This window comes from Colobus angolensis, unplaced genomic scaffold (assembly GCF_000951035.1).
Source record: "Colobus angolensis palliatus isolate OR3802 unplaced genomic scaffold, Cang.pa_1.0 Scaffold282, whole genome shotgun sequence".
Lineage (NCBI taxonomy): Eukaryota > Metazoa > Chordata > Mammalia > Primates > Cercopithecidae > Colobus > Colobus angolensis.
Window position 1 is genome coordinate 1,616,358 of NW_012116066.1, and position 22,501 is coordinate 1,638,858.

At 41.7% G+C, this 22,501-nt stretch overlaps 1 protein-coding gene across 1 annotated transcript in view; it reads right to left on the reverse strand.

The window, feature by feature from the left end:
• DOCK11 (dedicator of cytokinesis 11) overlaps positions 1-20,130 on the reverse strand; it is a gene marked incomplete at its 3' end in the record, with an annotated part of 157,159 nt that extends 137,029 nt beyond the window's left edge. Inside the window, exons 1-6 of the mRNA XM_011948698.1 lie at positions 20,020-20,130; positions 19,846-19,935; positions 19,268-19,350; positions 17,474-17,543; positions 16,757-16,852; positions 941-1,075 (exon numbers count right to left, since the gene is read on the reverse strand). Of these exons, the coding sequence (XP_011804088.1) occupies positions 941-1,075; positions 16,757-16,852; positions 17,474-17,543; positions 19,268-19,350; positions 19,846-19,935; positions 20,020-20,043 (498 nt within the window). The remainder of the gene's footprint in view (positions 1-940; positions 1,076-16,756; positions 16,853-17,473; positions 17,544-19,267; positions 19,351-19,845; positions 19,936-20,019) is intronic.
• Between the last annotated feature and the right edge of the window lie 2,371 nt (positions 20,131-22,501).

Genomic DNA, 22,501 nt, shown 5'->3' on the forward strand with positions numbered 1-22,501 from the left:
CATCTACATGAGTAAAAAAAAAAAAAAAAAGCGCAACTTTAGGCCAGTGATGATAAAAGGGAGAACCGGAGAAAGGGCAATGAAAATAGGAGGTAAGAGGTTAAGAGGCACTTTAGAGCCAGACTCAAAGAGACCTGATAAACATTTAAATATTGGCACTGAGCAAGAACAGGGCACTGAAAAGGATTCTGAGCTTTCTAGTGTGGATGTTTCGGAGGATGGAGATGCCATCAATCAAGATAGAAAAATGCGGAGGTTCATGTTCTTTCCCTTTTTTGTGTGTGTGTGTGAGAGTCTCACTCCATCACCCAGGCTGAAGTGTAGTGGCACCATCTTGGCTCACTGCAACCTCCAACTCCCGGGTTCAAGCGATTCTCCCAGCCTCCCATGTAGCTGGGATTACAGGCGCGTGCCTCCACACCCGGCTAATTTTTGTATTTTTAGTAGAGATGGGGTTTCACCATGTTGCCCAGGCTGGTCTCGAACTCCTGACCTCAAGTGATCTGCCCGCCTCAGTCTCACAAAGTGCAGGGATTATACGCATGAGCCACTGCACCCAGTCACTTTTTCTTTTTTTCTCTTTTCTTTTTTGTAGACAGGGTCTTGCTCTGTCACCCAGGCTGGAGTACAGTGGTGCAATCACAGCTCACTGCAGCCTCAACCTCCTAGACTCAAGTGATCGTCCCACCTCAGCCTCCAGAGTAGCTGGGACTACAGGAATATGCCACCATGTCTGGGTAATTTTTTGTATTTTTTTGCAGAGACGGGGTCTCTTTGTTGCCCAGGCTGATGAACTCCTAGGTTCAAGTGATCCTCCTGCCTCAGCCTCTCAAAGTGCTGGGATTACAGGCATGAGCCACCATACCCAGCCATCTGGGGTTCTTAATAGATTATCAGTCACCCTCTTAGAAAAAGAGAAGGATTACCTTGATGGCCTTACCTGAACAACATCAATGCAGGCGTCCAAGTAGATGCAACCTTTCGATTCTTTTGAATTTTTCTCATCTTTATAGGAATTGAGAATATATGAACCATCAGGAAGTTGGGTCAAGTAAAAATATCGTCTCTTGAATACCTACATGGGGAAAACCCAGCAATGATACATTTGTTACATATACATTGCATTTGAATAGTTTCTCTGAACTAAAAACCTCAAAGGCCTGCCAGGCATTGTGCCTGAACAATCTTCAGACAACCCTGACAAGATGTTAGGAATTATCATTATCTTCATTTTTTAAAGATAGTGAATGAAAGTCCCATGATTTACCCTCAGTTAATCAAATACCTAGAGAACAATAATTAAGATTTCACACTGAAATGTATAAAGCATTTTGATATCTGAATCTCCTGACCCTTTCACTATAGCATTCTTTTCCCATTTAATTGCAAACCATGATTAGATCCTTTTAATTTGGTTTCTAGGACCACGAATTCAAGAATAAATATAAAAAGCATATATATACACATATATATGTGTGTATATATATACGTATATATTATATATACACCCACATTACATGTTTCCATCTCACCTACACATCCTATTGCACTCATCTACACTGTACCAGTGTCTTTGCTTCTGAAAGTCCAGTTTACAGGGTACTCACAGGGAAGCACAGACTCATTAGTTGCCTACCACTTGTTGAGTGCCCCAAGTGCTGATATTTAAATCAACAGTCCTAATGGAACATGCCATTTGTTTGGAGTTAGGGATTCACAATAGTTAAGGAGAAGCCTGTTGCTACAACTCACAGCAAAGCCCATAGGAACGGGAAAAGGTTGGGGACTGCCTGATGAGTTCATGCTGTCCCTCTATTCTCCCCTAAAAACAGACTTTGAGAGCCTGATGAAAGAGGTGAGAAAAGGGATTAGGAGCTCTCTGATGAATTGATGCTTCTTTCAGTAAGTCACAAACTGCAGGCTATGTCAAGCAATTGTCACAGTGAAAGGCAGAGCTTATTCAAGTTGCAATTTCCCAGGATGATAGATCTGAAATCACTTCAGGGTGGGATGGGAAGAGCAGCTAGGAAATAGACTCCTGGTGATTATTGAAGAAATGCATTCCTATGCATCTTGTCTTATTCGAAGAACTTGGCTTTAAAATTTAAGCTTGTCACTTTTAATCACCCATCTGATTATTCAATATGATCCCTGATCACTTTGAGAACTTTAATTATGCAAAGAGTATTATTTGGCAAGGTCATTCTTGCCAAGAACTTAACGTCTGGCAAAGTACCTGAAACATCAATTTATTTCTCCATAGTATGATCAAGCAAAATATGTAAAAGCCTTAAGGGGCATTTCTTTTTAGAAAAACCAGTAAAAATAAATAACATTGATAGTTATTTTTGACTTGTATAAATATCACTGATTTTTTAACAAATGACAAAAATATATATCAGTGTAAGGAATACCCTAACAGGTTAGACTGATAAATGCTACAGTTTCTATCTCAGGAAGGGGCCATGTAGGCTATATGCTATCAACAGAAAAGAGTCCAGGCCGGGCACGGTGGCTCACGCCTGTAATCCCAGCACTTTGGGAGGCCAAGGCAGGTGGATCACGAGGTCAGGAGATCGAGACCATCCTGGCTAACGTGGTGAAACCCTGTCTCTATTAAAAACTTCAAAAAAATTAGCCGGGCCCGGTGGTAGGCGCCTGTAGTCCCAGCTACTCGGGAGGCTGAGGCAGGAGAATGGCATGAACCCGGGAGGCGGAGCCTGCAGTGAGCTGAGATCGCCCCACTGCACTCCAGCCTGGGACAGAGAGTGAGACAACGTCTCAAATAAAAAAGAGTCCAAGCAGAAAACATCACCTTGTTTTGCAATTCCAGTCAATTAAATGTTATTGTATTAGTATGCAAAGGAACAGAAAGAGAATGTGTGGGCATATTTATATCTTTCACATATTTACATATCTCATATATGTGAGAATATATACATATATTCTCATATTCAATTAATCCACATTTAAGTTTGCTGGAAGAAATCTAGATTAATATTAAAGGAAAATGTTAATCATAATGGTGATGATATATGTATATTTGCTTATTTTATTTTTATTTTTATTAGAGACAGGGTCTCCCTATGTTGCCCACACTGGTCTCAAACTCCTGAACTCAAGGGATCCTTCTGCCTCAGCTCCCCAAAGTGCTAGGATTACAGGCGTAAGCCACGCTGCCCGGCCTATTTGCTCATTTTCATGACAATGGTTCACATCTATCATTAAAATCATGGGAATACAAGGCTTAAAATTACATGCTGAGGTCATTTCAAATGAATAAACATGTAATGAGCACTAACTTTGTGTAACACATTGCTTTTTAAAGTTATCACAATAATTATCTATAACAAAATTAGAATACATCTTTCAGGCCAAAAGTAACATGAGAAAAATATGAAAATATTTAGATTTGAATTGTTCAAATCTAAAACCGAAATTCTGCTGCTTCAGTGGGACAGCCTATAGAATCCACTTGCAGAGTCAACAGCCAGCAACAAAGAGAGAGGCAGAAGAGAAAATACAGAGCAAAACATTTGTGGCATACAGTCAAATTATAGTCTGGGCAATTTTTTTTCCACGTACAGCTGCCTCACCAAGCACAGAAATTCTGTGGCAGCCACCACTTCCAATATTAGCAAAGCACATCATTACAATGGAGATAGAAAGGGATATGAAATTACAGCAAATCACTTCCTGTAACATTGCAATTATATCTAAATGTGACACGAGGGTAGGTAGCTTATGAATCTGGGGACAGAACATGATGCCTGAAAGGGCACTCAGAAAGAGCAGATGCCTGAAAGTCTTATGATACTGATTCTCAGCCGGTATCTCCTGCTAACCAGCAGTGAAATTGTCCTCAAGACTCTGCTTCTCTCAGTTTACTCACTTGTAAAATGATGAGATCAGACCAGATGATCTGTAAGATCATACTTTTCCACAATCTACAAATAATTTCATTCAACTTGAACAAATAACACAGCAGCCTTCCTAGCCTGGAAGCTACTCTCCCCACGTGATTTCTCATACACTGGAAACACAGAGTTTGGACAGTAAGGAATATTTTTAAAAGTCATCTCTATGTAGAAATCAGACTCTGCCCAACACATTCTAAGATCTCTTCTCATTCTAATATTTTATGATACATGTTGGGTTTCAACTTCTGAGAAGCTTTTAAGATCTCTTTTGCAAAGAAGAAAGGAATATCCTAAATCTCTCACATGGAAATCAAAGGGAAATCAGAAACATAACTTCCTGGACATTTAAAAAATTTCTACAATGCAGCTATTTAGGGTATAAGTTTAGATAATTTTTTACATTTCTAAAAGAAGACAGGTGTTAAAATAACGACTATACAGAATAATGGTAATTATTCTATATCATACCTGTCATTCGAAGGCTGCAGGTCTTTTGTAACTAATAGCTAATTGTTTTAATACCTCTTGGGGATAAGTATCATTACCCACATTTTACCTAACAGCAAACTGAGGGACCAAGAGCTCGTTCAAGTTCACACAGGCAGCCAGGAGTGGTGGTTCATGCCTGTAATACCAACTCTTTGGGAAGCCGAGGCGGGTGGAACATCTGAGGTCAGAAGTTCGAGACCAGCCTGGCCAACATGGTGAAACCGTGTCTCTATTAAAAAAGCAAAAAATTAGCCAGGCATGGTGGCACACCCCTGTAATCCCAGCTACTTGGGAGGCTGAGGTGAGAGAATTACTTGAACCTGGGAGGTGGAGGCTGCAGTGAGCCGAGATCACACCACTGTACTCCAGCCTGGGCGAGAAAGCAAGGCCCCATCTCAAAAAAAAAAAAAAAAGTTCACACAGGCAAGTCACTGATAGAACTGGAATCAGAATAGGATAATGGCTACAAAGAGAATGTTGCCCAAATCCTCCAGTAGCTTCCCATCTTACTTTACAGTAAGATCTAAAATCCTCACCATAGCCCAGAACACTGTACAGGATCTGGCCTCAGATTACTTGTTGGATTTTATTTCTTTGCTTTTTCTTTCTTTCTTTCTTTCTTTTTTGAGACAGAGTCTCACTCTGTCACCCAGATTGGTGTGCAGTGGTGCGATCTCAGCTCACTGCAAGCTCCACCTCCCAGGTTCACGCCATTCTCCTGCCTCAGCCTCCCGAGTAGCTGGGACTACAGGCGCTCGCCACCATGCCCGGCTAATTTTTTTGTATTTTTAGTAGAGATGGGGTTTCACCACGTTAGCCAGGATGGTCTCGATCTCCTGACCTCATGATCCACCCACCTTGGCCTCCCAAAGTGTTGGGATTACAGGCATGAGTCACCATGCCCAGCCTTCCTTGGACTCTATTTCTAATCTTTTTGCTCCAGCTACACTGGCTTATCTGCTGTTACTCAAATATCTCAAGCAAGCTCCTTCGGGTCTCTGTACTTCCTGTTTCCTCAGCCTAGAATTCGCTTTCCTCACTATCCACACAGTTTACTTTCTTACTCCTTTCAGGTCTTTGCTTGAATCTCCCCTCCTCTGGGAGGCCTTCTGTACCACCTGCCCTCATCATAGCACCCAGATATATCTTTTTCATGGAGTGATCCCTATACAAATATGTTATTCATCTATCTGTTTTATTTGCCATCTCTTTCTAGCCCATGAAGTTTCATGTTTCATCTACTGCTGTTATCCCCCCAGTACCTATAACAATGCCTGGACTCAGTAAAATGTTTCAAAATGAATAAACAATGAATGAATAATCCCATTTCCAGCACAGATTCCCCAGCGGTTTCATCCAACAGAATTGCGTTTCTCTGTAATGCCCGTACTCTTCTTTCTCCTCCTCCTTGTCTTTATTATTTTTGTTAGATGGTGAACACAGCCGAAAATTCCCCACCTTACTCAGTGAGGAACATGGATCCTGAAGAGTGGCCCATTCAGACCACCCACAAGAATAAAACAGAGAACAAGCCAAAGGATTTGATTCTATAGGATCAGGTCCTACCAAGTCTGCTGAAGGTCCCAAGCTGTTGGAATGACAAACTGTATTTTTTTTTTTTTTTTTCTGGAGACAGAGCCACATTCTGTTGCCCGGGCTGTAGTGCAGTGGTATGATCTCGGCTTACTGTAACCTCTGCCTCCTGGATTCAAGCAATTCTCCTGCCTCGGCCTCCCAAGTAGCTGGGATTATAGGCGCATGCCACCACACCTAGCTAATTTTTTTTTTTTTCTTTTGCATTTTTAGTAGAGATGGGGTTTCACCATATTGGCCAGGCTGGTCTTGAACTCCCGGCCTCAAGTGATCTACCCACAGTCTCCCAAAGTGCTGGGACTACAGGTGTGAGCCACTGCGCCTGGCCAGATGACAACCTTTTTGAACAACTTCTGGAGCAGGAACAAAGGCCTTTTGTCATTCGGCTGCATCAAAGATTAAACAAAGGAAGGAAAGTTGGAGCACTTAGTATCCTCAAAGTAGGAAAATGGCTGGGGGTGGCGGCTCACGTCTGTAATCCCAGCACTTTGGGAGGCCCATGCGGGTAGATCACCTGAGGTCAGGAGTTCAAGACCAGCATGGCCAACATGGTGAAACCCCATCTCTACTAAAAGTACAAAAATTAGTCGGGTGTGGTGGTGTGCACCTGTAATCCCAGCTACTTGAGAGGCTGAGGCTGGAGAAGTGCTTGAACTCAGGAGGCAGAGGTTGCAGTGAGCAGAGATTGTGCTACTGCACTCCAGCCTGGGTGACAGAGCGAGATCCTGTGTCCAAAAAAAAAAAAGAAAAGAAAAGAAAAGAAAGTAGGAAAATCTTTTATCATTCTATACAATAAATCCCAAGAGTGTTTACCTATTGTGTGTTACCTAGAGGGGTAATTATTTACTGCTAAGTTGCATGAACTAGAAACCCTTAGAAAGGATGCTTCAAAGGTTTAGAGGTGGAGTAGGTAGGCCAGGAGCAATGTAGAAATGATGTGGGGGAACTTGCCTAATGTCTCAGACAGAACACAATGGAAGAGCCAGCAAGGAAAAGGAGAAAGCAGGAGAGACAGAGACACACTGGGTCTTAGAACTGTTCTGCACAAAAATGAAAGAAACAATGGGGAAAAAGAACCACAGGACTTAGAAAAGTGAGTTGCAGTAATAATACCAGAATGCCAGGAACTTTGTCCTGCTGAAGAATCCCTACCACTACGTTGGTAACCTGATACATCACTCACCTCTCTCCATCATGTCATTTACAGTCCTATCAAGTTTGTTTGTTTTGTTTTTTTCTTTTCGAGATGAAGTCTCACTCTGTCGCCCAGGCTGGAGTGCAGTAGCACGATCTCAGCTCACTGCAACCTCAGCCTCCTGGGTTCAAGTGATCCTCCCACCTCAGTCTCTCAAGTGGGTGGGACTACAGGTGTGTGTCACCATACCCGGCTAATTTTTGTATTTTTAGTGGAGACAGGGTTTCACCATGTTGCCCAGGCTGGTCTCGAACTCCTGACCTCAAGTGATCCTTCTGGCTTGGCCTCCCAAAGTGCTGGCATTACAGGTATGAGCCACCACACCCGGCCCCAAGTTTTAATATATGACACTGTCCTACCCACTGAGAAACTGAGTAAAAATCAAATAGCTTTTCTTAAATAATGCTACCAAATCTGGGCACTGAAGAGTTCTTCAACTATTTGATTTAAAGCAAAGTCTAGTAGGAGGGGGTCTACAATCCACCTTTCTCATTAAACACAAATTATTTTATCAGATGTATTTCAGCACGGCATAACACTGCGCAAATAATCAGTGACTCTCAATTACTCACATAATAAGGCACACATGCCAGATACTGGCATTCAAGGCCCTCCCACAACCCTAATAATATAAAATAACAACGATTGCTAACATCTGTGGGGTGTTTTGTGCATTACAGTCTCTGGTTAAGTGCTTTCCTTGCATTATTTCATTGAATCCTAAGTAACACTTTGTGTGGTCATTACTGTTATGCCCTCCATTTTACAGAAGAGAAATGGAGGCACAAGGTGATACCAAAGGACCAAACCAGCTTCATCTCCCATGACTACTCAGCTTCACCTAACCATTCTGCCTTATACATATTGCCTGGCACATTCACTTTCTCCTTTCTGATTCACTTCCTTCAGGGCCCTGCCTTCTTCAAGAAGCCTTCTCTGACCCCAGGCCACAATGATCTAGATTCATGTAGCACTTGGTCACTATACCATCCATCTTTAAACAATTATTTTTAGTGTGTGTCTCACCTCCCCAAAAAGATGGTTTTTTTGTTTGTTTGTTTTTGTTTTTTGAGACAGAGTCTCACTCTGTTGCCCAGGCTGGAGTGCAGCGGTGCGATCTCAGCTCACCACAACCTCTGCCTCCTGGGTTCAAGCGATTCTCGTGCCTCAGCCTCCCGAGTAGCTGATATTACAGATGCACGCCATCACGCCTGGCTAATTTTTGTATTTTTAGTAGAGACAGCATTTCACTATGTTGGCCAGGCTGGTCTCGAACTTTTGACCTCAAGTTATCAGCCCACCTCGGCCTCCCAAAGTGCTGGGATTACAGGTGTGAGCCACTGTGCCCAGCCCACCGTCCCAAAAAGGTTTTAAGCTCTACATCTGACACTTCTCTCTACCCTTCACAATGCTAATACCTTGTATTAACAAGGCATTCAATATCTATTTGATAGCCAGGCGTGGTGGAATGCACCTGTAGTCCCAGGTACTTGGGAGCCTGAGGAGGAGAATCGCTTCAGCCCAGGTGTTGGAGGCTGCAAGGAGCTATGATTGTGCCACTGCACTCTAGCCAGGGCAATATAGTAAGACCTTGTCTCTGAAAAAATTAAATTAAGAAATTATCTATTTGGTCATGAATCTGTTGATACCCAATAGTGTCTGACACATAGGAAGCACCTAATAAATGGTTTTTGAGAAGTAATATGAATGAGGGAAAACAAAACATAAAAAACAAATTAGTGAAAAAATCTCATGCATAATACATGAATGCAATCCATTTGTTAGCTGTAAGAGACAGTCTGGTAGATTTGAGAATACAATTGGACTAACATATCAAAAATAAAATATTTTCTCTTCCTTTCGTTCTAACACACATAGTGACCTTGACCTCCTAGCAATTATTTTAATATCTTATGTGCTTTCTTAGGTCAAATCCTCATTTGATTTGATGTTCTCACACTACAGAGGAGGGAAAATCCCTCCTGGAAGAGTTAAGGAGTTAAGAACTTTTGGACTCTGGATATATAACAAATGGCTCTCTTTTGTGCCAAAAAAAATTTTAAAGGGCACTAGAAGTGAGTCATACATCAACCAGTTGAACTTGCAACCCCGATATCATATCAAGGCACTTCAATGTTTAATTGCTGAGAATGGGGAGGAGAGAGCTAGAGGAATGTGACCAAATTGAGCCAAAAAGATGCATAAAGGTGGGTGTCCCAGGAGTTGGCCAAGAATCTGCAGCAATTTTTTAAAAATGCAAAAACCACCCTGAAGATTAAATTCCTCCATATATCATTATATCTCTTAGGAAAAAATAGTTCTAAATACCAGGGGAAGGCTATGTCCAATATCACAGCTATCTAAGCCCACATTACATTTCTTCGTTGATATGAAAAGAAGTTGAATAAAGCAGATGTCTCTAGCAGCTACTTGGGAAAGAGAGGATATAAATGAATAGGGGTCTGTTAGGATTGCTGTTTCTATCTAAAGGTTCATGTATTCTCTACGATATCTTAAAACTTCTCTCTAATACTTTTCCAGGAATTGAAGAGTGGCAACAATTCATCATTAACTAGTGGCATCCTCATTAACTAGAAACCACAAATTGAAGAAATTAATCGCTATGATAAGGCTTGTCCTGTTTTAACCTGAATACGAAGAACAGAGCAAATTATAAGTGCTAAATGTTCACTGCACCCAAACAACCAACAAAGCATTGTTTTTTTGTTTTTTTGTTTGTTTCATTTTGTTTTGTTTTTAAAGGGATGAGGTCTCACTTTGTGCCCAGGCTGGCGTGCAGTGGCACAATCACAGCTCACTGCAGGTTCAAACTCCTGGGCTCAAGTGATCCTCCTGACTCAGCCTCTTGAGTAGCTGGGATTACAGGCACATGCCACCACACCCAGGGCAACGGGGCTTTTGCAAGAACTACATGATGCCAGCATCCTCTTCGGTGAGAGGAAGTGCTTGGGCACGGAGCACTGTGACTCGTGGAGTGATGCACATTATTCGCAACTTTCCTGTAGCCCAGGCTCCTCAGGGCAAGTTTCTCAGCCAACAATGAGGTTATACTCAGCAAGCACTTCTGGGAAAATATGCCCATTTCAGAAGGTGGTATAGATTATATCTTAACAACTGACCAGAGCAGGTGAAAAGCTATATATTGGGGAAAATATAAATTTTTATTCCATAAATATGGGGTCTTATAATCTTCCAATATGAAGAATTCAGCCTAGTTCCTCTACCAGCCCCTCTTTTACCTAGAGCCCATCGACTTGAATGCATTGCAAGTCATTGCAAGAACCATCGACTTGAATGTTCTTGCAAAACTTGCTGGCAAGCTAGCTAGGAAGGTTGAACTTTCTAAAGCAACCCATATACAAATTACTTTGGCTACATTATTTAGGTTGCATTAAAACCATGTGGTTGCTTTCTCAAAAGATCTTATAAAGTTGGAATCTTCTAATTCCCTTTTATCAACTGCACTTTGCTGAGTCTCTTCTAATACTCTTTCCTTCGTTTTATTTTTGCACTTTCTCTCACGATACGATTCCTCCTTCCTTGCTATTAGAGTCCTCCCTCCCTCCCTCTTTTTTTCTTTTTTCTTTTTTTTTTTTTTTTGAGACAGTGTCGCTCTGTCACCCAGGCTGGAGTGCAGTGGCACAATCTCAGCTCACTGCAACCTCCACCTCTTGAACTCAGGTGATCCTCCCACCTCAGCCTCCAGAGTAGCTGGGACTACAGGAGTGTACCACCACGCCTGGCTAACTACTTTTGTATTTTTTGTAGAGGCGAGGTTTCGTCACGTTGCTCAGGCTGGTCATGAACACCTGGGCAGATTCCTTTATTTCTAACAGTCCAAATGTCCAGGAAAACAACTCAGATCTATTTCTAAAATCAGTTTAAAGTTGTGCATAATTTCAAACTTTCCAAAGAACTGATTATAATTTTTTTTAAGAGATTGAGTATTGCTCTGTTACTCAGGCTGGAGCACAGTCATGCAATCACAGCTCACTGTAGCTTTGACCTCCCAGGCTCAAGCGATCCTCCCACCTCAGCTTCTCAAGTAGCTGCAAATACAGGCATGCGTCACCACGCCCAGCTAATTTTTTTATTTTTTGAAGACACAGGGTCTTGCTATGTTGCCCAGGCTGGTTTCGAACTCCCGAACTCAAGCAATCCTGCTGCCTTGGCCTCCCAAAGTGCTAGGATTACAGGCGTGAGCCACTGTGCCCTGCACATAATTTTTAAAATTTAGAAATTTCTTAATGAATAAAGACCCTTAAACGTACACCTCTCTCTAAAAGGCATCAAGATGCCTTGCTTTTATTCCCTAGCAATTCCAGAGGGATCTGCAGGCCAGTGTCAAGCCACAGGGCATCAAATAAGCTCAGATAAAACACAGGGAAGAAGCTTGGCTTATGGAGGCTGTTATTTGCCACTGAGTCATGATTAACAACCAGAGCTGCTTGTTGCTTCCCAGTTAGTCTGCCGTGAGTGTGCAGAGGCTGTCAAAGCTTGGATTTTCCAAAAAGAAAAGATTCTTTTCTCTCAACTCTGCAAGCTCTGGCCCTGAGGTGCTAGTTGCTAAATCTACCGATGCTTCTTACCAGTGTGGGCTGGAGTTCCTAGCGGGCAGGGAACTCCAGATGCTCTAAGGATAAACCTGCCTCCAGGATTGGGGAAATGACTCAGATAATAGCACACCTGAGTCATCTTCCCATTTGCTTATGAGCTTCATTAGTATTCTTCACTTCAAACATTACCATAGTAGAAAAAAATACATAGAAACTTTCCTTTCAGAGTGTCTCAAACTCTGTCAACCCTTTGTCTCAGTTCTTCTGCCTCCGCCTTTTCCAGTTATCCAAGAGCTGGGTCAGCTGCTCACCCCATCTTTAGCTTTAGCTTCCTATGCCTGAAACAATCCAGACTTGACGCAGGAAAAACTTATACGATCCCCCACCCTGTAATAGAGCACTGAAAGGTACATAAACCACACTCTCCCAGTGTGCCTTGTTTCATAGGCCTGGACTTGTGCTTTGGCCCTCACTTCTAGTTCTAGCCTGGAAACTATAAAACTGCTCCCCCTTTTCAATCCTCTGCCCTGTACACTCACATGCCCTGTATTGATACAGAAAGAGAACATGAAAAAATGATGTATCAACACTGCAGTTCCAACTAATTTCAATAATGTTGAACTAAATAACAGTTAAAACACTTTTTTTTTTTTTGAGGTAAGGTGTCACTCTGTCACCCAGGCTGGAGTGCAGTGGTGCAATCTCACTCACTACAGCCTCGACCTCCCAGGCTGAAGTGATCCTCCCTCCCACTTCAATGTCCCAAGTACCTGGGACTACAGGGGAGCACCACTTCACATGGCTAACTTTGTTTGCTTTTGTAGAGACAGGGTCTCCCTATGTTGCCTAGGCTGGTCTTAAACTCCTGGGTTCAAGTGATCCTCCCGCACTGGCCTCCCAAAGTGCTGGGATTACAGGCATGAGCCACCACACCTGGCCCAAAATACAATTATTATAGGAAAAAGTAATATTGGCAAAATGCCTCAGAAGGTTGTAGCTGAACCTTCCTCTGATTCCCATTCTAGCTGTGACAAATTCTGAAATACAACACTACTGCTATGGCTCAGGAGATGAAATGAGAAGAGTAAAGGACATATATTTAGCTCCCAGAAATCCAAAATGGAGATGCATAATCTATAATGAAAAAGAGTGGGGATAAATGAAACTCATAACCAGAAACAGTTCCCAAACCTCAATATGGCCTTTGCATTTCAAAGTATTTCCTATTAATTGTTTTTAAGTTGTGTAGTAGCCAGGCATGGTGGCTGATACCTGTAATCCCAGAATTTTGGGAGGACAAGGTGGGAGGATCACTTGAGTCCAAGAGTTTGAGACCAGCCTGCACAACACAGAGAGACCCCATCTCTACCAAAAACAAACAAACAAAATTAGCTGGGCATGGTGCTATGTGCCTGTGGTCCCAGCTACTTGGGAGGCTGAAGTGGGAGGACTTGAGCCTGGGATTTTGAGACCGCAGTGAGCCGTGATCACACCACTGCACTCCAGCCTGGGCGACACAGTGAGACTCTGTCTCAAAAACAAATAAATAAATGATAAATTTAAAGACAAAAGTTGTATAGCTCCATATGACCAATGAACTTGGTTTATTCCTCTTTCCCTTCCTTTGCCTACTGTTTGGTAGAGGTTTTAAAAAGAAAGAAATAGGCCAAGCACAGTGGCTCACACCTGTAATCCCAGCACTTTGGGAGGCCAAGGCGGATGGATCACTTAAGATCAGGAGTTCGAGATGAGCCTGGCCAACATGGTGAGACGCCGTCTCTAATAAAAATACAAAAATTAGCCAGGCATGGTGGCGTGCGCCTGTAATCCCAGCTACACAGGAGGCTGAGGCAGGAGAATGGCTTAAACCCGGGAGGTGGAGGTTGCAGTGAGCTGAGATTGCACCTCTGCACTCCATCCTGGTGCAACAGAGCCAGGAGCCATCTCAAAAACAATAATAATAATAAATGTTTTTATATGTTAATGATCTCACACAGACACACACACACACACACACACACACACACGCACACACGCAGCCAGAATATGAGCAGCTGAGGATAAAAAGAGGCAAAGAGTCTAGCTCAGCTACAGCAAAACAACAATTAGCTGGAGACAAGTAGCAGCTGTCCCCTTCAGCTGTAGGCTATGTGGTCACCAGGTTGCCTTGGACTCACCACACTCTCTATGAATGTATGGCTCCTGCCTGGCCACTGTTAGTGCTAGAGTTCCCAAGCTCAGGGAGATGAAACCCACAAGCTGAACAATCAACCTTTGCCTAGTTTGTATTAGTTTCCTATTGCTGTTGTAATAAATTACCACAAATTTGATGGCTTAAAATAGCATACATTTATTATCTTATAGTTTCGCAGGTTAGAAGTCTGACTTGGGTCTCACAGGGCTAAAATCAAGGTGTCAGCAGGGCTGTGTTCCTTTCTGGATGCATGCATCCATTTTCCTGCCTTTTCCAGCTTCTAGAAGCTGCCTGCATTTCTCGGCCTGTGACTTCTTTCTGTATCCTCAAAACCAGCAACGCAGCATCTCTCTCTGGCCCTCCTTCTGTTCTCACATCTCTTTCTCTGACTGTCCTTTTCTGCCTCCCTCTTCCACTTACGGGGTTCTTGAAATTGCACTGGGCCCACCCACATAATTGAGGATACCCTCCCTCCTGTCGATTAGTGATTTTAATTCCTCTTTGCCATGTAGCGGACCACTGACTGTTCCAAGGATTAAGACATGGACATCTTTGAGAGGCCATCAATTCCTTCTATCACATCAATCAATCAATGTGTATCTCACAAATTATGAGAGAAAACGTAAGGCATGTGCTTTTTGCCTTATATGGACTCCTACAAAATTAGAAGTTATTTGTAAGGCAAATTAAAGTTGAAAGGTATTAAACTAAAGGAATCTGTGGCGAATTATTCTGTAAAGGCATTAATTTCCTAACATCTTATCTTATGAATCCAGATTTTCACACATTTACTTAATGTGGGGCTAAGGCTTAAATGTGGGTAAAACCATTCATTCCTTCATGTATTTATTTATTTAATTTAGAGACAGCATCTCATTCTGTTGCCTAGGCTGGAGTGCAGTGGTGCGATCATGGCTCGCTGCAGCCTCGAATTCCTGGGCTCAAGCGATCCTCCTGCCTTGGCCTCTCAAAGTGCTGGGATTACAGGTGTGAGCCCCCTGCCTGGCCCTATTTGAATATTTTGAGAATGTTTGGGAAGGGGAATGCAGTCAAAAACTATACAACCATTTTCTGATAATCCACACAGAAATGTAACCTTCACACGTACATTTCTGAACCTGGTAACTCTGGTAGGAAATAGATTGTAATAAAGCCTTCAGTTTTATTTAGCTAGTGAGCACTGACAGTATACTGGTTAAGAGCATAGGCTCTGACTACAGCCTACCTAGGTTCAAATCCTACCTCTGAAAACTTGGAGCTGTGTGACCTTTGGTTAATTATTGAATTTCTCTAAGCTTCACTTTCCAAATCTATAAACTAAGAATAGTTAGCAGTATGTATTGCCTAGGGCAGCCATGAGAATTAAACAAGATACAGAATATAAAACACCCAGTATGGTGCCTGGTACATATTAAGTCCTCAATAAATGGGTTCTCTTATTATCACCACTTGCTGAGGCCCATGCTTAGGTGCAAGCGATATACAGGAAGCATCCTACAACTTGGATTCATTATTTTCAGGGCTTGAAAATGAAAGCGAGAACAGGACATGATCACCAAAAGGAAGGCAGCAGGCAAAATATTAAATTAAGATAAAATTTGAGTCTTCCCTTGGTAGATACCCATGGTTTCTACTTGCAGCCTGTGTGAAAGATAGAATGACCTTCAATACTTAATTCAAGTGTGAATCATCCTCAGAAAACCACATGATTTTATATTGAATATCTGAAAGAACAGTTATATTTGGTATCAGAGCATAATTTGTTTTTCTGCTCAGAATCCTCATGAAACTTGTTTTCCCTTTGGATTTTAACGGCTGTTTACAGCCTCCCAAATAAGTGAACCTCATGTCCAAGGCGTTTAAGGCTCTGCACAATTTTTCCTTTTTTGTAAAAAAAAAAAAAAAGTATCTATTTATTTTCGAGATACACTCTCTATGTGCTGCCAGGCTGGAGTGCAGTGGTGCCATCTTGGCTCACTGCAACCTCCGTCTCCCAGGCTCAAGGGATTCTCCCACCTCAGTCTCCTGGGTAGCTGGGACTACAGGTGTGTGCTATCACGCCAGGCTAATTTTTGTATTTTTTGTAGAGACGGGGTTTCATCATGTTGCACAGGCTGGTCTCGAACTCCTGATCTCAAGCAATCCACCCACCTCGGCCTCCCAAAGGAGGAGGGACTACAGGCGTGAGCTACTGCACCCAGCCCAATTTTACCCTTTTCAACGTTCCAGCTTTTATCTCACATAAACCCCTTATGCAAACTCACTATCCTGCCAAACTACAAAACTTTCTAGTTAGGCTGTTCTGACTGCACTAAAGGACTGCTTTGTATACTAGTTAAAATAGTGTATTTCTTGTCTAGTCTGGAGGCTGAGACCAGGGACCCCATCTTAGATATCTACATATTTCCCCACAGTGACTAATATGTAATAAGTACCTAATTAATATTTGCTAAAGAAATGGATTACTTGTCCTTCCACTCATTAAGGTCATTTCTACATATGAAACTTTGATGCCTATTTTTCAAAGCTATTTTCCTCCTTCAACTGACAGCCTCCTTTTTAAACATCCTGATTCACCAGATAATCATTACATTATATGTCTTTAAAAAAGTTACACTTCTAAATTTATCCTGATGTTTTAGATTTTTTAAATTCCATACGTCTGTGAGAATCCTCTCCCTTTTTTTTTTTTCGCTAGGGCTCTTTGTAAAATAAATATTGTTTCCAGATAGGCTACTTAATGCCAATATCATTAAAATGATGGAATAATATAATAACTACTTCCTACCTTCATGGTTACTGTGATGGTGCTATTTACATTTGCTTTATGCAACCAGCCTTGTTTTATCACACCACCCTTCTGAGAACATAAAGAAGATGAGTCCTGAAATAGAACAAAAATAATCAGTAAAACAACAGCCAGCCTGCCATCTAATTAGCCAAACATTTAGGGGCACAGAATGAGGCCCTGCCCATTTCCTAATTAAAACATAAAGTCCCCTCTTCCCCATGAGGATTTAAAATAGTTGACTGTAGAATGAAAGGCTCTGTGCTATGCACACAGTAGGCACTCAGTATTTACTGAATGGTATGGGCTCTCTTCTGGGAACTCTTCTGCATTATGTAAACAGTCGAACTGCACCTCGAAATGTCACAGACATCCGGGCCATCTGTCCCAAGAGGAATCTATCAGGCAGGAGAGTCCAGATGAATCACCACACCACATGCCCAACTCGAGAAAAGCAACTCCACAAGCATGTCCCACAGGTGGGGGAACATGTTTATGTACAAATCACAGCCCCTCTCACTTGTTTTTTTCCTACTTGCAAATACAGTAATTAAAAAAAAAAAAATTGAAAAGCACCCAGTTTGAAAGCTGGCCACAGATCATTCCAAAACAATTCTTTCCTTCATATTTCCTCAAGAAATTCCCTTTGAAATCTTTTTCAGCAAAGTGACCGTGAGAAAACTAGCACAGTTACCCCACTGTTGCCCCCATTCTTACCTCATCTTTCTCACAGTCTTCATCTATCTCAAATACATGATTAGGAATCTTTTCTGGTCTCAAAGATTTACTGCAAATATAAGAGAACCGTCTTAGACACTAAACAGAACAGACCAAAAACAACAACAACAACAAAAAAAACACAACAATAATGACAACAACGGTTAAAGCAAGATGAGCAGATTTCTTTCTTTCACAAACAAGAAAATGCCAAGACATCCTATTCTCCTTTCCGAATTCAGATTCTCCTCTTTGAGTAAACTTACTGCAAGTTTTTGTTTCTGTAAGGACTTCCACATATGTGGCCAGCAACGAAGACATAACTAAGCCCAGAAACTTAGGGAGGGCAGAAGTTGCTAAGGATCCTGTGACAGAGCTGTTAGTGGTGGCAGAACTTCTCCTTCCCCGGGTCAAAAAGCAACACAGGCCCGGTGTGGTGGCTCACGCCTGTAATCCCAACACTTTGGGAGGCTGAGGCGGGTGGATCACCTGAGGTCAGGAGTTCGAGACCAGCCCGGCCAACATGGTGAAACCCTGTCTCTACCAAAAATAATAAAAAAAACAATTAGCTGGGTGTGGTGGTGGATGCCTGTAAGCCCAGCTACTCGGGAGGCTGAGGCAGGAAAATCGCTTGAACCCAGGAGGCGGAGGTTGCAGTGAGCGGAGTGGTTGTACCACTGCACTCCAGCCTGGGCGACAAAAGCGAAACTCCATCTCAAAAAAAAAAAAAAAAGGCAACAGTGTAATTCTGGCTCTTGCATTTGTTTGTGGTATGACCTTGGACGGGTCATTTTAGGACTCTGTTTTCTTTTTCTTTTTTTTTTCCCAAGGATCAGGCTGTCCATATAGGACTCAGTTTTCTCCTCTTTTGGAAAGTGCTCTGAAAACTACAAAAAGCTAAACAAATGTCTTATTCCTCTGCTATTTGTTCCAAAAACATTTCCCATATGACATCCTGTGAGGAATCAGTACTAGAGATAAGAAAATGGAGCGCCCAAACAGGTTAAGTGACTGAGTCATGGTCATCCAGCTAGTAAGTGGCAGAAATAAGATTTGAGCCCCAACAGTCTGGCTCCTGGGCCAGTGTGCTCATGCTATTCCTTCAATTCAATTGAAAGAGATGTAATTTTTCCAAGGGATGGCTAGGTTCACCAAACTGAAGTCATTATCATCAAGCTTTTTCACTGACACTACTGGAAAATGCTCACTACATTATCCACCATCAGCTAAATTTTAGTTTATGATCAATACAGGTTCACTAAAGCCAAAAAGTGAGCTTTCGTACATTTTGGAAAGAATTTCAAAGATGAAAGTTGAAACCTATTCAATTAACCAAAACACTGCATTTAACCAAACATGCAGGTTATTTGAAGACTTGCTTTATTACAAATTATAACTGAAAGGTTTCACAAGTGATTTTTGTTTGTTTGTTTGTTTTGAGATGGAGTCTCACTCTGTTGCCCAGGCTGGAGTGCAGTGGCACGATCTCCACTCACTGCAACCTCTGCCTCCCGGGTTCATACCATTCTCCTGCCTCACCCTCCCAAGTAGCTGAGACTACAGGTGCCCGCCACCACGCCCAGCTAACTTTCTGTATTTTTAGTAGAGATGGGGCTTCACCATGTTAGCCAGGATGGTTTTGATCTTCTGACCTTGTGATTCGCTCGCCTCGGCCTCCCAAAGTGCTGGGATTACAGGCATGAGCCATGGCGCCCGGTCTCACAAGTGGTTTTAACAAGGTAAAAAAGCTTAATAATTCTCCTGTTGCATGTTTCCCTGGAATGCTAAACTTACCATGGCAACATTCGAAAGTCCCCAGAGAAGTCCTCATACTTGTAGTTTACCACGTGCCAATCTGTGCTATAGGTTTTAATACACTGAAAGAAAATAGGAATCTTGAATTTGAAATATAGGAAAAGTACATATATGTCCACTTTTTAAAAGTCTGGTACTATGTCGACAGGCTTTTTAAAACCATTTGGCAATTACTGGTACTGGGATCTTCCTTTATGGATTAACTGTGCCTCTCTTACCCAGTTGCTGGCAATAAATCCCAATTCATATGCCCTTTGAATACTCTGACTCTCAGTGCAAAGAGTGTTCAAATCCAAAAGGAAAACACTAAGGTCATATGTACCTTGTGGAAATGTTTAAGCTTTATCATCATATAGACTTGTTACCATCATATACACTTGTTATTTAGGCCAGTTAATGTTAGCAATTTTATTTTATCTTTACATTAAAGGAAGACTACTTTAAATATTTTATATTTATTTATTTACAAACAGGTTACAAATATATAAAGACACATAAATATTGTATATATTTTAAATATATGAAGAATATTCTTCTGTGGCCTTTGAGCCTCTTACCTCTTTGACAAATAAACTCTGGGCCCTCTTTTCAGCATCTTCTGGTACAGTAGACTGCACCGTTCTGCGCTGACGACCTATTACCGAGATCTAGAACACAAAGAACATTCTTGTTGTAAGAACTGGCTTGAAAAATAGGGGCTTTTTTCTTTAAAGAAGTGCTTGTGAACTCACAGATATATCTTCCATTGGAAACATAAGCAGATCTCGGAGGGGGTCGCTGTAAATCTGGGTTTTTCTTTGGGCAATAACATTCTCATAGTCCAGGGGCTCAACAACTTTGGCCTTTTCCTTTATAAGAGACAAAAATAAAGTTATTATGATCAAACCCACAAGAGTTAAATTCTTTTCTATGTACTAAAGATACATTACTTCTCAAAAGAAGGGATTACTGATACTTTTAAGTACTTAATGGAGACACTTTCACAAGAGAAATATTCTTCATAGCTAGACACACACCCCAAACACATACACACACATACAGACATTCCCTTGCTAAAGATAAAGAGTTCTGGCTGGGTATGGTGGCTCATGCCTGTAATCCCGGTACTTTGGGAGGCTGAGGAAGGTGGATGACTTGAGCCCAGGAATTAGAGATCAGCCTGGGCAATATGGGAAAACCCCATCTCAACAAAAAGTACAAAAATCAGCTGGGTGTGATAGCTCATGCCTATAGTCCCAGCCACTCAGGAGGCTGAGGCAGGAGGATCACTTGAGCCTGGGAGGTTGAGGTTGCAGTGATCTTTGATTGTGCCACTTATACCTGGGCAACAGAGCGAGATCCTGTCTATCCAAAAAAAAAAAAGAACTGTGTTATTCTACTTAATCTGTGTGCCTTCTAAAAATTATTGAATTTTAAGTAAAACAAAAAGTGGCATACTTGGAAGTCTGCCTGTTGGTATTTACTGCATCTGCACTACTCTCTGGGCAACGTTGGAGGAGAAAGTATCAACATTCATATTCCTACTCTGTACCAGGGACACTGTCCCATGGGCGTACTAAGTTCCAGTATAGCTGGGGCAGGCATAGGTACTAGAGATGCTTGATCCCATGGGCAGGTTATGAAAGGGTGAAGTTCAAGGTGACAAAGTCAGTGGATCCCTGCTAGACTTCTAGGTGAGCTGGCCATTGACAGTAGGGCCCAGCCTGAAGCTAAAGTAACAAGAAGCAGGGTCAGTGATGCTAAGAAAGCCAGGATGTAACATAATAAGAGTAATGGTAACAGTTCACATTTACTGAGCCCTTTCTATATGCCAGGCACTGTGCTAAGTGCTTTCTGTACATTTTTTCATGTAACACTCATAGCAATATGAAACAGATTGAATCATTATCCCCATTTTACAGATGCAAAGAGTCTGGACCTAACTGAGGTTAAGTAATTTGCCTGCCTTCAGAACTGGAATTCAAATCCAGGTCTGTGACTGCAAAGGCTCTGCTTTTGTTTTTCCCCTCAGAAATACACAAAGACGGCTCCCACTTCTGCACACCCATGGCTGACCCTGCAGCTGTGTGTACACGTGCAACTGACTTCAATGTCTATCATCACTAATTTTCACTGTCACAGGTGTGCATGCCATAAGCCCCAACCCCCACAGCCATATGAGGTGATCCTGACTTCCACCACTGGCTATCACTACTTACATGCACCCACAGCTGTCATGCATGCATACCACCAGCTCTGACCCCTGCAACTGCGGGAGGGCTAGGGGGCGGAAAGAAGAAAGAAATATACCAAGATTCTCATGTGCATGGTACTGAACTGGGAATAGGATCCCACTATTTACTTTCCTATCATTTTTTTCCTTCATTGAACTTACCACAATCTGATATACCATCTATTTCACCTCTCTATTTGAGAGCAGGGATTCTCTTTTATTTGTTTACTTCTTTAATCCCAGCACTTAGAATACCTGGCACACGATAGGCATCCAGTCATTGATTGCTGATGAACTTTGAGATATTCAGATTCAACCAGAGCCATGTCTCACATGTCTCACATTCTAAACCAAGCTGGGCAGACAGTAGTAATTTTTAATGATGATGTTTCATATGAAATTATTTCCTTAAAATTTTATAATAAAAACTGTATAAAAACTCCAAATATAATTTATATTAAGACTTAATATTATAATAGCATCGGGATTATACTTGTATTTGTGTACATAGTATTTGAGGTAGTCTCTAGTATCACTATATCCATAGAAAAGTTGAGAATAGTTTTTATACATGGTTTGCAACAGGTCACAGCTATACCCAATTTCCATATCTGAAGGGCATCTCAGAGTTTCCTGTAGAAGATTATTTAGAAAGATTAAAGTAAACTACTCTGACCAATGAGCTCAGTGTTCAACAAGTCTAAAAGATCCTAATCTTTATGCTTTATCTCAAGTCTTAAATTTGGATTTGTAGACCCACGTCTACAAAGATCAAAGCAAGTTGATCATCCCTCTCACGTCTGCAAATACTACTGCAAAATGACTTGAAATAAAAGGAAAAAACCCTATTTGAGGAATTCAGATTTTCTGACAGGAAAATCTGACCCCTTTCAGCCATACCTACCATGTTTCCATGGACTCAAACAAAAGGAAACTGACTGTATCTTCTAGTTCTAACGCTCCCAGTCTGAGATCAATTTCTCAGAGAAGTTGAATGTATA